This window comes from Anolis carolinensis, unplaced genomic scaffold, assembly GCF_035594765.1.
Source record: "Anolis carolinensis isolate JA03-04 unplaced genomic scaffold, rAnoCar3.1.pri scaffold_34, whole genome shotgun sequence".
Taxonomy (NCBI): Eukaryota; Metazoa; Chordata; class Lepidosauria; order Squamata; family Dactyloidae; genus Anolis; species Anolis carolinensis.
This window is the reverse complement of record NW_026943843.1, coordinates 85,487-99,198: the sequence shown is the minus strand read 5'-3', so window position 1 is coordinate 99,198 and position 13,712 is coordinate 85,487. Positions and strand designations below refer to the sequence as shown.

The 13,712-nt window shown below is 40.3% G+C and overlaps 1 protein-coding gene across 1 annotated transcript in view; it reads left to right on the top strand.

The window, feature by feature from the left end:
- The window catches only part of nid2 (nidogen 2), a 99,423-nt gene extending 85,801 nt beyond the window's left edge, over positions 1 to 13,622 (top strand). The window contains exons 17-21 of the mRNA XM_062966831.1: positions 657 to 828; positions 4,172 to 4,329; positions 7,912 to 8,035; positions 10,082 to 10,194; positions 12,502 to 13,622. Coding sequence (XP_062822901.1) covers positions 657 to 828; positions 4,172 to 4,329; positions 7,912 to 8,035; positions 10,082 to 10,194; positions 12,502 to 12,512 — 578 coding nt within the window. The 3' untranslated portion in view covers positions 12,513 to 13,622. The remainder of the gene's footprint in view (positions 1 to 656; positions 829 to 4,171; positions 4,330 to 7,911; positions 8,036 to 10,081; positions 10,195 to 12,501) is intronic.
- Positions 13,623 to 13,712: the final 90 nt, after the last annotated feature.

Genomic DNA, 13,712 nt, shown 5'->3' with positions numbered 1-13,712 from the left:
AAGACAGCTCCTTTGAAGTTTGACTCCTTATTCATGTAGGACCAGTCCACCTAAACTGCCTCAACTAACACTGGGTCTGTGAAATAATATTCCCCTCTCCTCCTTGTGACACATCCTCAGATCTTCTCTAAAAGGTCTAATGACCCCAAAGGATATATTTGAAGACATGGGATACAGGGAAATGGCTCATCTCCTTCCCTTTTGGGTTGATGGAAGCCATTCCATTTACAAAAGTAGTTAGTACATAATTTCACTATATAACATAGTTTGTTCCAACTAGAGTTGACACATTGGATCAGCTGTTGAATGGTGAATCAACATGTAGATAAATTCTTCATAGGTCTGTTGTAATCCAATGCGTAAAGCACCTTTCCCAATTTAAACGAACAAAGCACATTACAGAATACATCCATGTTATGTCATCCAATGGCTGTGATTATTTTATAGGCTCAGGGTCACATAACCAAGAGTTACTTTTACTGACATTTTATAGCTACCTCCCTACATGATCCATCCCTTGAATCAAAGAACCATTGATAGAAGAGCCCCTTTCTGCTGTCCACTCCCTTCCTGATTTCCGATGTAACTATTTTATATTGGAAGTATGTAAAGGAGGTCTTGTCTTGTATTTCCTTCCTTGGCTTCTGCTCTCTTAGGGCTGATTAGTCCTGAAGGCCTTGCCATCGACCACCTCCGAAGCACCATGTTTTGGACGGACAGCGGCTTGGACAAAATCGAGAGCGCGAGGCTGGATGGCACAGAACGGCGAGTCCTTTTTGCCACAGACCTGGTCAACCCTCGCGCAATAGCCGTGGATCCCATCCGTGGGTGAGTGGTTGACACTACTTTGACCCCAGGCACCTTTTATTATTTTTTAACCAGAGGAGCAATGGGAACATTTCTTTGTTACATACTTGAAAGGGTAAATTGCCACTCCTAGAAGCAATCTGTTTTGTTGCCAAAATGAGGAAGCAGGGCACGAACCTGGAGAAATTAGGATACAATAAAGCCATGAGGATAGCATATAAATCTGGGGTTGTGCAATTGCAGGAGGGTAAGGGCAACTGCTGATGGGTAGGGAAAAACTAAAATCAACACTTCCCAACAAAGGATTCCCCCGGGCAGGAAACAGCCAGGCTTTGAAGCTGCAAGGCCATTAAATGCTAATCAAGGTGGCCAATTGCAACAGTCACACTTGCCTCCAACAGACAAGAGTTCTTTCTCCCAGCCTGGACCTTCCACAGATATATAAACCCCACTTGTTTAGTTTCCAACAGACCCCTCAACCTCTGAGGATGCCGGTCATAGATGTGGGTGAAACGTCAGGAGAGAAAGCTTCTGGAACATTGGCCATACAGCCCAAAAGACTTACAGCAACCCAAAACTAGAATAGCTGAGTGCAAGTGTAGAAAGATAGGGTCAATTGTAGAATGAAACGTAAAAAAGGAAAGTATAGTATATAGTATGTAAGTACTGTTATATTATCTTCTATATAAACAACTTTTAGTGGCACTTGTTATACAAGCTGCAAAAGAAGGGGATTATGGTGTTGTATTTAACCTCAATCTAAACTGAATTTGGCTAGAAACAGTGGTAGATCATAGCCCCGTCCCTATGGAATCTCTTACGTTTACTAGTAGTATAAATTGCAATGAATACTTTACTCAAGGTATCCACTATTCGTATTCTCATTCACTACATTAGTATAGTTCTTAACATAAAGGAATACACTTGGCAACACTTGCAAAGGTAATATGGAAAAACTATTCCTATTTATAGTTTAAGTGCCAATTATGTCAAATAGAAATAAAAACCAAGCAAAGTCTTATAGTTGTATTGTATAGTCAATTGTAGAATGGTCTGGACAATTGTAGAAGGGTAGTGGGCAATGGTGTAATTGTTGGAGCAACTGTAAAAGGGTATGAGACAGTTTATGAATGATTGGGGGCAATTGTAATAGAGACAAATGGAGAAGGATCGAGGGCAAATGCAGAAATGTCGGGGCAACTGGAGAAGACTGAAGCATCTAGAGAAGGGTTGTGGAGAACAGGAAGAGTAGAGGGCAACTGTAGAAAGGTAGGGGATGACTACAGATTGGTAGGGGCAACTGTAGGAGGGTTGGGGCAACTGGGGAAGGATTAGTGGCAACTATAGAAGGGTTTGGGAGACTATATCAAGGTAGAAGCAATTGTAGAAGAGTTGAGGACATCTGTAGAGGGGCCGGGCTGTGGCGCAGGCTGGTAAACAGCTGCTGCAATAAATCACTCTGACCATGAGGTCATGAGTTCGAGGCCAGCCCGTGGCAGGGTGACCACCCGTCAATTAAAAATAAAATATAGCCCCTGCTCGTTGTTGACCTAGCAACACGAAAGATAGTTGCATCTATCAAGTAGGAAATAAGGTACCACTTATAAAAGTGGGGAGGCAAGTTTAACTAATTTACGACGTTGGAATGAGGAAGTGAGGAAGTGCCGTCAGAGTGGATGATGAAGCAGCTGCTCCCCCCTGTGGCCAGAATCAAACATCCCCTCAGGAGAAGGTTAAATTGCCTCTGTATCTGTCTGTCTGTCTGTCTCTGTCTTGGTTCGATGTGTTTATGGGCATTGAATATTTGCCCTATATGTACATAATGTGATCCGCCCTGAGTCCCCTTCGGGGTGAGAAAGAAGGGAGGAATATAAATACTGTAAATAAATAAATAAATAAATAGAAAGGTAGAGGAGAACTGAATAATGGGTAACTATAGAATCAAGGAGTTGGAAGAGACCTCATGGGCCATCCAATCCAACCCCCTGCCAAGAAGCAGAAAATCGCATTCAAAGCACCCCCGACAGATGGCCATCCAGCCTCTGTTTAAAAGCCTCCACCACACTCTGTGGCAGAGAGTTCCACCTCTCACAGTGAGGATGTTCTTCCTAATATTCAGGTGGAATCTTCTTTCCTGTAGTTTGAAGCCATTGTTCCATGTCCTCTTTGAAGCAGGAGTCGAGGAACATGGCTTTGTCTCTTCCCTTGCCTTATTTGACTGTGGGAAAGTAGAAGGAAAGCAAGCATTGTGAGTGCCAGCAGCTTAGGTTTGTTTTCTTCCTGAAAGGAAGAGTTGCAGGCATATCTGACCACCCTTTCATGTCTCTGGAGTTGTCTTCTGGTCTTCCTAACCATTTTTTTAAAAAAAAATTAAATTAATTTATCAATCAAAATGTATACGTTTACATTTTCCTCATTTTACAATATCTTAAACATATCATGTTGTATACAATCCGACAGTAAAAAAAATCAAAACATCTTTAAACATATTTCTTATCAGTTTTAGACTTTTCCATTACAACTTTATCACACATCTCTCTACTACACCTTTTTATCTACTTATACATATTTTATTTATTATTGTTATTGTTATTATTGTTATACCTTTCCCCCCTCTTCCTTTCCCCTTATTTTTGCCACCTTCACCAGGACCAACCAACTCATACTGTTTCACAAGTCCAAAATTTCATTTCTCTGTGGCTGGCTTATACCCCTTTCCCTCATTAAAAATATACTCAATAAATTTTCTCCATATTTTCCAAAAATCTGTTTGTTTCGATATTCCCTTTTTAATTTTAATATTGCAGTCAGCTTATCATTAATTGCTATGTTCCAAATTTCCCTGTACCATTCTTCTAATTGGATTTCCTTTTTTTTCTTTCCAGTTTTTTGCTATTAGCAATTTTGCTGCAGTTATCAAATTAGAAACCAATTCTTTCTCCTCTTGCGAGAGGATATTGTCATGCATAAGTAATAATGCTGATTTAGGTGTATTCACTATCTCTGTTTTTATCATTGCTATTTCTTTAAATATCATTTCCCAAAACTTTTGTATAATTTTGTATAATTTTACATGACCACCAAATATGGGCCCGGGCTGTGGCGCAGGCGGGAGAGCAAGCCAGTGCAATTAACTGCAACGAATCACTCTGACCAGGAGGTCATGAGTTTGAGCCCCGCTTGGAGCCTATGTTTGTTTGTCTTTGTTCTATGTTAAAAGGCATTGAATGTTTGCCTATATGTGTAATGTGATCCGCCCTGAGTCCCCTTCGGGGTGAGAAGGGCGGAATATAAATGCTGTAAATAAATAAATAAAATAAATATGGCCATTTTAACTGTATGGCCAACCCTCTTTCCCCTCCAGGAATCTTTACTGGACAGATTGGAACCGTGAAGCCCCCAAAATCGAGACGTCCACCGTGACGGGAGAAAACAGGCGGATTCTGGTCAACCAAGACATTGGGCTGCCCAACGGCTTAACCTTTGATCCTTTTTCCAAACTGATTTGCTGGGCGGATGCAGGTGACGTGGGTTTTGTAGAAAAGGAACTATTCAAGTTGAATATCCCTTATCTGAAGTACTTGGGACCAGGACTGTTTTGCATTTTGGACATTTAGGGAATTTTGAAATATCTAGATTTGCAGTCAGGCCTGAGAGAAGACCTTGGTAGGAATATCTAGGTCATCCAGTGTGTCAATGTCCAGAGGAAATTGGTTATATAATCTTGCTGGATGTCTAGAGATTTCTGGAAATAAATTTTTTATCAAATCCATGAATCTTCAAAGCCACAAAAGTTGAATCTGGAAATGTGGAGGGCTAAGTATAAGTACATTCAGATAATATCTTGGAGATGGGAGCCAAGTCTGTACCCAGAATTGACTAGTGTTTTACATCTTCTGGTGTCACAGTGTGTTAAAGTGCTGAGTTACTGAACTTGTAGACCGAAAGGTCCCAGGTTCAAATCCGGGGAGCAAAGTGAGCGCCCGCTGTTAGCTCCAGCTTCTGCCAACCTAGCAGTTCAAAAACATGTAAATGTGAGTAGATCAATAGGTACTGCTCCAGCGGGAGGGTAACGACGCTCCATGCAGTAATGCCACTGGCCATATGACCTTGGAGGTGTCTATGGACAACGCCGGCTCTTCGGCTTAGAAATGGAGATGAGCACCAACCCCCAGAGTTGGACACGACTGGAGTTAACATCAGAGGAAACCTTTAACTTTACCTTTACATGCAACTTATACAAGTAGCTTGGAGGCAATTTTATACACATTATTTTCCATACATAATTTTGTACATGAAACAACTGAACCTTAAGAAAGCAAAGGTGTTTCAACCCATTTCAGATTTTACAACACTTCAGAATTTGGAATCCTGGGTAAAGGATGCTCAGCCTATACATTGTTTGTGTTTACAAAAGAGCAGCTATTTGTGCAAAACTAGTTGCTTTTCTCCAAGATTTGGAAAGTGAAAATGGTTGGCAACCGTTGACCAGATTTCAAATTTAGGGGTAAATTACAGGCTTCACTCTGGACTTTTCTCATGTTTCTAGCATTACAGTAATTTCAAACTTCAGGCGAGTGTTCAGAAAATAGAAAAAGGGCAGGCAAAGTAATCCAAGGAATGCAACTATGGACAATATAAAAAGTTCCTGTTGTGAATGGTTTTTACTGTCTCGTTTCCTGCAGTGCTAGACATTTGGGGATTAAAGAAAAAGTCATTTGTGGAGGGCAAAGGCTTCGTCCCTTCTCTCCCCATAACTGCATCCCTGGGATAAGCTCTAGGACTTGCCATTTGTTGTGAAACTGTGAGGGTGCAGTGTAACTACGTGTATAAACGTATAGGATCTTGGATTCAATATGCTGTCAAAAGTAAATACAGTCAGCTCTCCACATTCGCTGAGTAAAAGTTCAGCAGAAGTGGGAAAACACACTGTTTTTCAACTTGAAGGAATAGTTGTCTAAGAAGCTGTAGGTTCTCTAGTATAACTTTATGTTAAATTGCCAGAATATGATCATATAATCTTATTGGAGGACCTACAAATGCCTATAGATTCTTTAGGAATTTTTAGGTCCTCTGGGACAACTCTAAGGGGTAAGTTGATCGTGGGGTCATGCTGAAGGACTTGGAGATTCCCAGAGAAAACATATTAATTAAATCTGTGAATAATAATAATAATAATAATAATAATAGAAAAAGGTTTGGATCATTGATGTCGCCATCCCAGGTGACAGTCGCATTGACGAAAATCAACAGGAAAAACTCAGCCACTATCAGGACCTCAAGATTGAACTTCAAAGACTCTGGCAGAAACCAGTGCAGGTGGTCCCGGTGGTGATAGGCACACTGGGTGCCATGCCAAAAGATCTCAGCCGGCATTTGGAAACAATAGACATTGACAAAATTACGATCTGTCAGTTGCAAAAGGCCACCCTACTGGGATCTGCGCACATCATCACACAGTCCTAAACACTTGGGAAGTGTTCGACTTGTGATTTTGTGATACGAAATCCAGCATGTCTATCTTGTTTGCTGTGTCATACAATAAAAAATAAAAATAAATAATAATAATAATAATAATAATAATAATAATAATAATAATAATAATAATATCATCCACAAATGTGAAACCTGCAATGCGTAGGATCAACTCTATATTTTCCTTCAGAATATAAAATGCTCACTGTGCAAAACATAATAGTATGGTCTGGATAATATCTTTACCATTGCACTATGTAACATTTGTTCCTTGGTTATAAAAACCATTTCCTAATAGTTTCTATCATAAAAACATGAGAAAAATTTATTAAACTTTCAAAACTTTGTTTCTGTGGGGCATTCTGCTATAGCACATTTTCTTCTAGTTTTTCAATGAATATCTCATAGAGTCTCAACCCATTCAGCCTGGTTTGTGGTGGCCACAAAAACAAAGTTTCTGGAGTAGAACAACTACAGTAAAGCCTCACTTATCCAACACTCGCTTATCCAACGTTCTGGATTATCCAACGCATTTTTGTAGTGAATGTTTTCAATATATCGTGATATTTTGGTGCTAAATTCATAAATACAGTAATTACAACATAACATTACTGCGTATTGAACTACTTTTTCCGTCAAATTTGTTGTATAAGTTTTGGTGCTTAATTTGTAAAATCATAACCTAATTTGATGTTTAATAGGCTTTTCCTTAATATCTCCTTATTATCCAACATATTTGCTTATCCAACGTTCTGCCGGCCCGTTTATGTTGGATAAGTGAGACTCTACTGTACTTTCAAAGTGAGACCCGCACAATTAAACAGGAAATAACACTTCCAAACCAGGAACAGAAATTGTTTAGAATTGTGTTACACACACACGCTTCCTGGATTAGTATATTCATGTAATATTGATAATAATATTATAATGTAATGCAATATACAGTAGAGTCTCACTTATCCAACACTTGCTTATCCAACATTCTGGATTATCCAACGCATTTTTGTAGTCAATGTTTTCAATACATTGTGATATTTTGGTGCTAAATTCGTAAATACAGTAATTACAACATAACCTTACTGCGTATTGAACTACTTTTTCTGCCAAATTTGTTGTATAACATGATGTTTTGGTGCTTAATTTGTAAAATCATAACCTAATTTGATATTTAATAGGCTTCTCCTTCATCTCTCCTTATTATCCAACATATTCGCTTATCCAACATTCTGCCGGCCCATTTACGTTGGATAAGCGAGACTCTACTGTAATACTAATAATAATACAATATAATAATATTAATTATATATTATTTATTACATGTAATATTACTGGTAATATTACAGTATAGTGGTGTGGTGCAATATACTGGTATATAGTGCTAGTGTTGTGCTGTGTTACTGATATAATACACTGTGTGTAAATATTATTTGTAAGCCGCTCTGAGTCTCCTTCGGGGTGAGAAGGGCAGGATATAAATGTAGTAAATAAATAATAATAAATAATAGCAAGTTCAGCAGCTCTGTGGTTTAATCTGCTGCGACAGCGAGGGCTCCACAGTGTTGTGTACAAAAGCCAGAAAGAGAGCAACTGATGTCATTTCCAGGTTTAACTCTCTTTTGTTTCCTATAGGAACCAAAAGGCTGGAGTGCGCCTTACCTGATGGAAGGGGAAGGCGGGTCATCCAGAATAACCTCAACTACCCCTTCAGCATCGTCAGCTACGCCAATTACTTCTTCCACACAGACTGGAGAAGGTAGGCCTGTCCCTCCGAGCCCAGAAGCTTGAGGCCAAAGACTGGTTTCAAAAAGCCCGTTTTGTCCAAACAGCTAGCCAACCTCAGCGGATAACGAAGGTGGCCCTTTTGCAGCACCATTTGGGATGCAAATTCTCATTCTCCCTTGTTCATGAAGAGAGTTTAGAAGCAGCTTATAGGAGCAAAATGTGGCCTTTTGGAGTGACACATGGCCTCAAAGGAACCACGTTTTGTCATAGCCACCTATTTGGTTTGGAGGTGGGGCTTTGGGGAGCCAAAAGTGAGGAAAGTGGACATATCGGGATGACATCTGATTGGGAATGACAGATGTTTGCTGGGCAAACTGGAAGAGGAAATTGCACTCCAGGTAAATTGATTCCGTCTACGAAGCCATGGTGTGCCTGGTTTTCCAAGATCTGACTACAACCATTAGTAAATAACATCTGTTGGAAATTTTCCCATTTTATAAAATTACATAAAATTTTATAAAATGCATTGAGTTCATGGCACATGAAACTACAGTGGGGTGGACTCCCATATTTTTTCCAAGATCGCAGTCACCTAGCTCAGTGTTGATTAACTGTGGGTCCCAACCCCAAATGGGGACCCCGTAGTTCAGTGTTGGGGTCCTGAAACATTTGGCATAACTTAGGGGCCTTTTTGAGACATTTACACAAATCTATTGTGCCACGTTTACAGTGGACTCTGAAAAAGATGCTTCAGGTGTCCTTCATTAAAAGGAAAATCAGGCTGTTTAGCAAGCCTTGCAAATACAGTAGAGTCTCACTTATCCAAGCTAAACGGGCCAGCAGAACCTTGGATAAGCGCATATTTTGGATAATAAGGAGGGATTAAAGAAAAGCCCATTAAACATCAAATTAGGTTATGATTTTACAAATTAAGCACCGAAACATCATATTATACAACAAATTTGTAGTTCAATACGCAGTCATGTTATGTTGTAATTTCTGTATTTACGAAATTTGGCACCAAAATATCCTGATATATTGAAAACATTGACTACAAAAATGCATTGGATAATCCAGAACCTTGGATAAGCGAGTCTTGGATAAGTGAGACTCTACTGTACTGGCTTGTTGTCAGTAAATATTTCATTTGTATACCCGTTTTATATACCCATATACCTTAACATTTCTCTGGTTGAAAAAGGTCCTGAGTGGAAAAGTTTTAAGAAGCCCTGGCCTAGTTTATTTGGGAAAAATGTCTATTTTTCTGTGTTCTAGGTGCTTTGTCAATTGTCAAACAAAATCACACCCCTTTCCACACTACGAAAGAGCAGAGAAAGCCTGCTTGTCCTTGGGTATGTTGTAGAACTGAATGCAGTTTGACGTCACTGTTACTCAATGCTATGGGATCCTGGGAAGGGGAAGTTTGGTGAGACTCCAAAGCTGAAGACTTTGTAAACTACAACTCCCAGGACGCCAACACAATGAACCATAATAGTTAAACTACAATGTTTCAGTGCTATGGAATATGGGGAGTTGTAGTTGTGTAAGGCCTTTGGCAAGAGTGCAAGCTGCAGCTCCCAGGATTCCCTAGCTCTGAACCAGAGTAGCTAAAGTGGTGTCAAACCGCATTCCTTCTACAGTGCAGACACACCTATTGTTGGGGTGGTAAGCCTTTCGATTTTATCCATCGCAGTTCTGATAACATCCACCAGCCAACAGCTGTTCTTCTGTTTCTCCGAACAACTTAAGCCAAGTAAGAGACCAAACCATACTGGAGTGTTTATAGATTAGTATAGTGCATGCTAATGTGTGTACATGTTTTGTTAGTGTGTTTGCTTTTGATTTAGCTTTGTAGTATGTTGTAGTGGCTAGTTAGATATGTCGAATAGATTTATCAATACTTTTGCTTTAGGATTTTGTAATAGTTTTTTTTAAATTATTTCTGAATTTAAAAAACCAGTTAGCAAACCATATTGGAGTTGGCTTTTCTCCCTCTCTTATCCCCTGGGACAGTTCTAAAAGGAGAGTTGTTGAGTAGGCTGAACAAATGCCCTTTTCCATTTAATTTTCGGCACAGGGATGGGGTAATAGCCGTGAACAAAGACAGCGGCGCTTTTACAGACGAGTACCTTCCAGAGCAACGGACGCACCTCTACGGAATCACCGCCGTCCATCCCTACTGCCCAGGAGGTAAGAAAAGAGGCGGTGGGTGAAAGAAGGGGCAACCTCGAGCAGAAACACTTGCACTTCCTGCAAAAAGAAGCCCTTCTATTTTGGGCACAGGTGTGATTTTCCTCAAGCTATTTGCACATGGGTGGGTGCCAGGGTTCAAAGACAAAGTGTGCCCCACTGTGCCAAGGTAAGCAGGAGCTGTTGAAGCTAGAATCACAGAATTGGAAGGGACCCCAAGGGCCATCCAATCTAACCCTTGTCTGCCGTCCAAGAAGACACAATCCGAGCACTCTTGACAGATGGCTAGCTAACCTCTGCTTAAAAACCTCTGTAGAAGAACTGGACAGCATTTTCTCAAATTTTTTTTCGTGTCAGGAGCAACCGGAGTTGCTTCTGGAGTAAGAGAATTGGCCATCTGCAAGGATGTTGCCCAGGGCATGCCCAGATGTTTTGATGTGTTTACCATCCTTGTGGGAGGCTTCTCTCATGTCCCCGCATGGAGCTGGAGCTGAAAGAGGGAGCTCATCCGCGCTTTCCCTGGGTGGGATTCGAACCTGGCAGCTTTCAGGTCAGCAGCCCAACCTTCAAGTCACAAGGCTTGAACCACTTACTGTCAAGAAATTTCTTCTAATGTTTAGGTTGAATCTTTTTTCCTGCTATTTGAATAAATTGCTTCATTGTGCCCTGGTCTCCAGAGCAGCAGAAAACAATTTTGGCCTTTCCTCAGTGTGACATCCCTTCAGATATTTAAACATGCCTCTCATGTCCACCTTATTTTCTCCAATCTAAACATACACAGCTTCCTAAGCCTTTCCCCACAGGGCTTGGATTCCAGATACATTTCAACTGGTTTAATATTCTTCTTGAATTGTGATGTCCAGAACCTGGCCCAGAATTATTCCACGTATGAATTATGTTGAAGTGGGAATGATTGTATATAGAGTTGTTTAAATGTAATTGAGTTATAGTGATGTAATGTGAGCTGGAGATTGCATCATGCACTGTCTGCTGTCCACTATGCGAGTGTGTGAAGAGTTAACTGTGTATTGCATCAGACAGCAGAGGTGGTTATAAATAGCTCCCTGTGTTATCTGTTCTTCCCTCTGCCCTCTGCATTCTGTCGATCTGCACTCTGTCTGTATATATCGTCTTGAGAGTTTTCTGTTTGTTAGTAAATCTTTTGTAGAAATCCAAACAGGCTTCAGCCTCTTATGTGTGTTTATCCAACACTCTGACAAATTATATATAGTATAATTACCTATTTAATCTAATGCTCATCACATTTTTGGGCTAAATCACCTTGCAGAAATGAGGCTGTGCATTTGATTGCCGTACCTTGGGAAGTCAGACTTGGCCATGGTAGTCCACGCTCTCATTACATCTAGGATAGACTACTGCAGTGCACTCTACGTGAGGTTGCCTTTGAAGACTGTTCAGAGGCGTCAAATAGTCCGAGAGGCAGCCAGATTAACAACTGGGGTGGCGTACAGGGAGCCCACAACTCCCATGTTGCATCAGCTCCATTGGCTGCCAGTTAGCCACCAAGCACAATTCAAAGTGCTGGCTTTGGCCTATAAAGCCCTAAACGGCCCCGGCCCAGTTTACCTGTCCGAACACATCTCCCTCTATGACTTACTTACTTAAGCGACCTGGCTGTGGTACCAAGCCTTTGGAGCAGTGCAATAAGGCAATAAGAGGAAACTGTGTGCATGACATTCATCAGCAAATACTTTTTTTTTTGTCTTCGGTGTTTTGAAAATTGAGGCATACATCAGAGTTGATGGTGCATTATACTCGTGTAAGTACGATGATTATCTCAATCTAAATGCTATACTCCTAAGGATGTAGCCTAGAATCGCATTGGCTTTTTTGATTCCTGCATCAGTGTTTACTTGTGTTCAACTTATGGTCTACCATTTCACATGGGCTAGCTTTGAGCCAGTTATCCCCATCTTATATCTGTGCATTTAATTTTTATTGCCAAGGTGTAGTACCGTACATTTCAAATTCATTGTGTTAGCTTTGGCTTAACTCTGTAATCTGTTGAAGTCATTTTGGATTCTGACTTTTCCTCTAACTATCCCTCCCAATTTGGAGTCATCTACAAACTTGATCAGCATGCCCTCTATTCCAATAATCCACATCATTGGTAAAGGTGCTGAATAGCCCTGGGCTAAAAATAAAATCCTGTAGCACTTTTTAGTTACTTCTTTCCATGATGAAGAGGAGTCATTGAAAACTGAAATAGAAAAGGGGGAAAAATCTGTCTCACAGCCCAAGAACGACAACCTTCCAAAATAAACATCTTTTTCTCTCTCTTTGCAGCAAGAAAGTAAACTCCCTGGTACCTGGCAGAGGAGCAGAGGGTTCAAATTCCTCCACTAGGACGGCTGGCAGAAGATTCCCTCCTCCTGATACTCTTGTACATAACGGAAGAGACTCTTCACAACTGCGTCCAGACCAACAGCCATCTGTTACCAAAGGGAATTAAGTCGTTTAAGCTTAAAGCCAAATTATCCAGTATTTTTTTTTTGTAAAGTTATACCTCAGATCTGTACTACTGTATTTTTATTTTTTACAAAAAAGAACTTTTTAAAAATCTATTTGCCAAGAAGAAATGGTGCTATGGATGACAGGAGCAATTTAAGGAAAAAATATATGACCATATAAGCATAGTCTTACTCCAGGGTTATTTTATTGGAAAGAGACACGATACACTTTGAAATGGAGGAAGGAAGGAGGAACCTGCCTTAAGTCAATAAGGATGCCTTTTAGGACGGGCTTCTTGCAGCAGTGCCTTAACTGATCAGCGTAAACACTGTGGCTGTAGAAGGATGTGCCATATGTACTCATGTATAAGTCAAGGGCAGGTTTTGGGGCTCAATTTATGGATTTAGATGCAATCTGTGGATAAGCCGAAGGCCATTCTGTGGAGAGGGAAAAGTGGTGGCATTCAAAAAAGGCCAGAAGTGATGTTAAGAGTAGATAGAGGGAGATTGGTGCTTCTTTTGGGTTCTCCCTCGAAGGACTCAGCTCTTGCCTTTTGCCACTTTCCTTAGAGAAGCGAATGGACCCTTTTTTGATAAGAGCTATGGTACAATACTTACTTTGACCCACAAATAAGATTACTCTTGTTTTTGTCATCTATTTTCCAACTAAAATGTCTAGTATTATACATGAGTATTTAAAATACTTTGTGTTAGGAGCCACGCAAAGTTATGAAGGATTATTTTTGGAAACTCAATGCTGTACCCGCCTCCTGTTGCTTCTGCCTTTTTTTAGTATTTATATATATAAAAATATGCTGGAACAAATTGGTTCAAATTTATCCCCTTGCCTTGGCCTTCAGGGATTGCATTAAGAGAGCGCAACTGTCAATACCCACCTGTATCATTTCCTATTTTCTAAGCTATTTCATGAATTAAATAAACACAAATTGGACTTGTTTTTTGTTAGGCTGCTTTGAGCTTTGTTTTTGCCAGCCCACCGGAGATGTTTCTAGGCCTAAAATCCGAAATGGATGAGGTTAAGGTAAA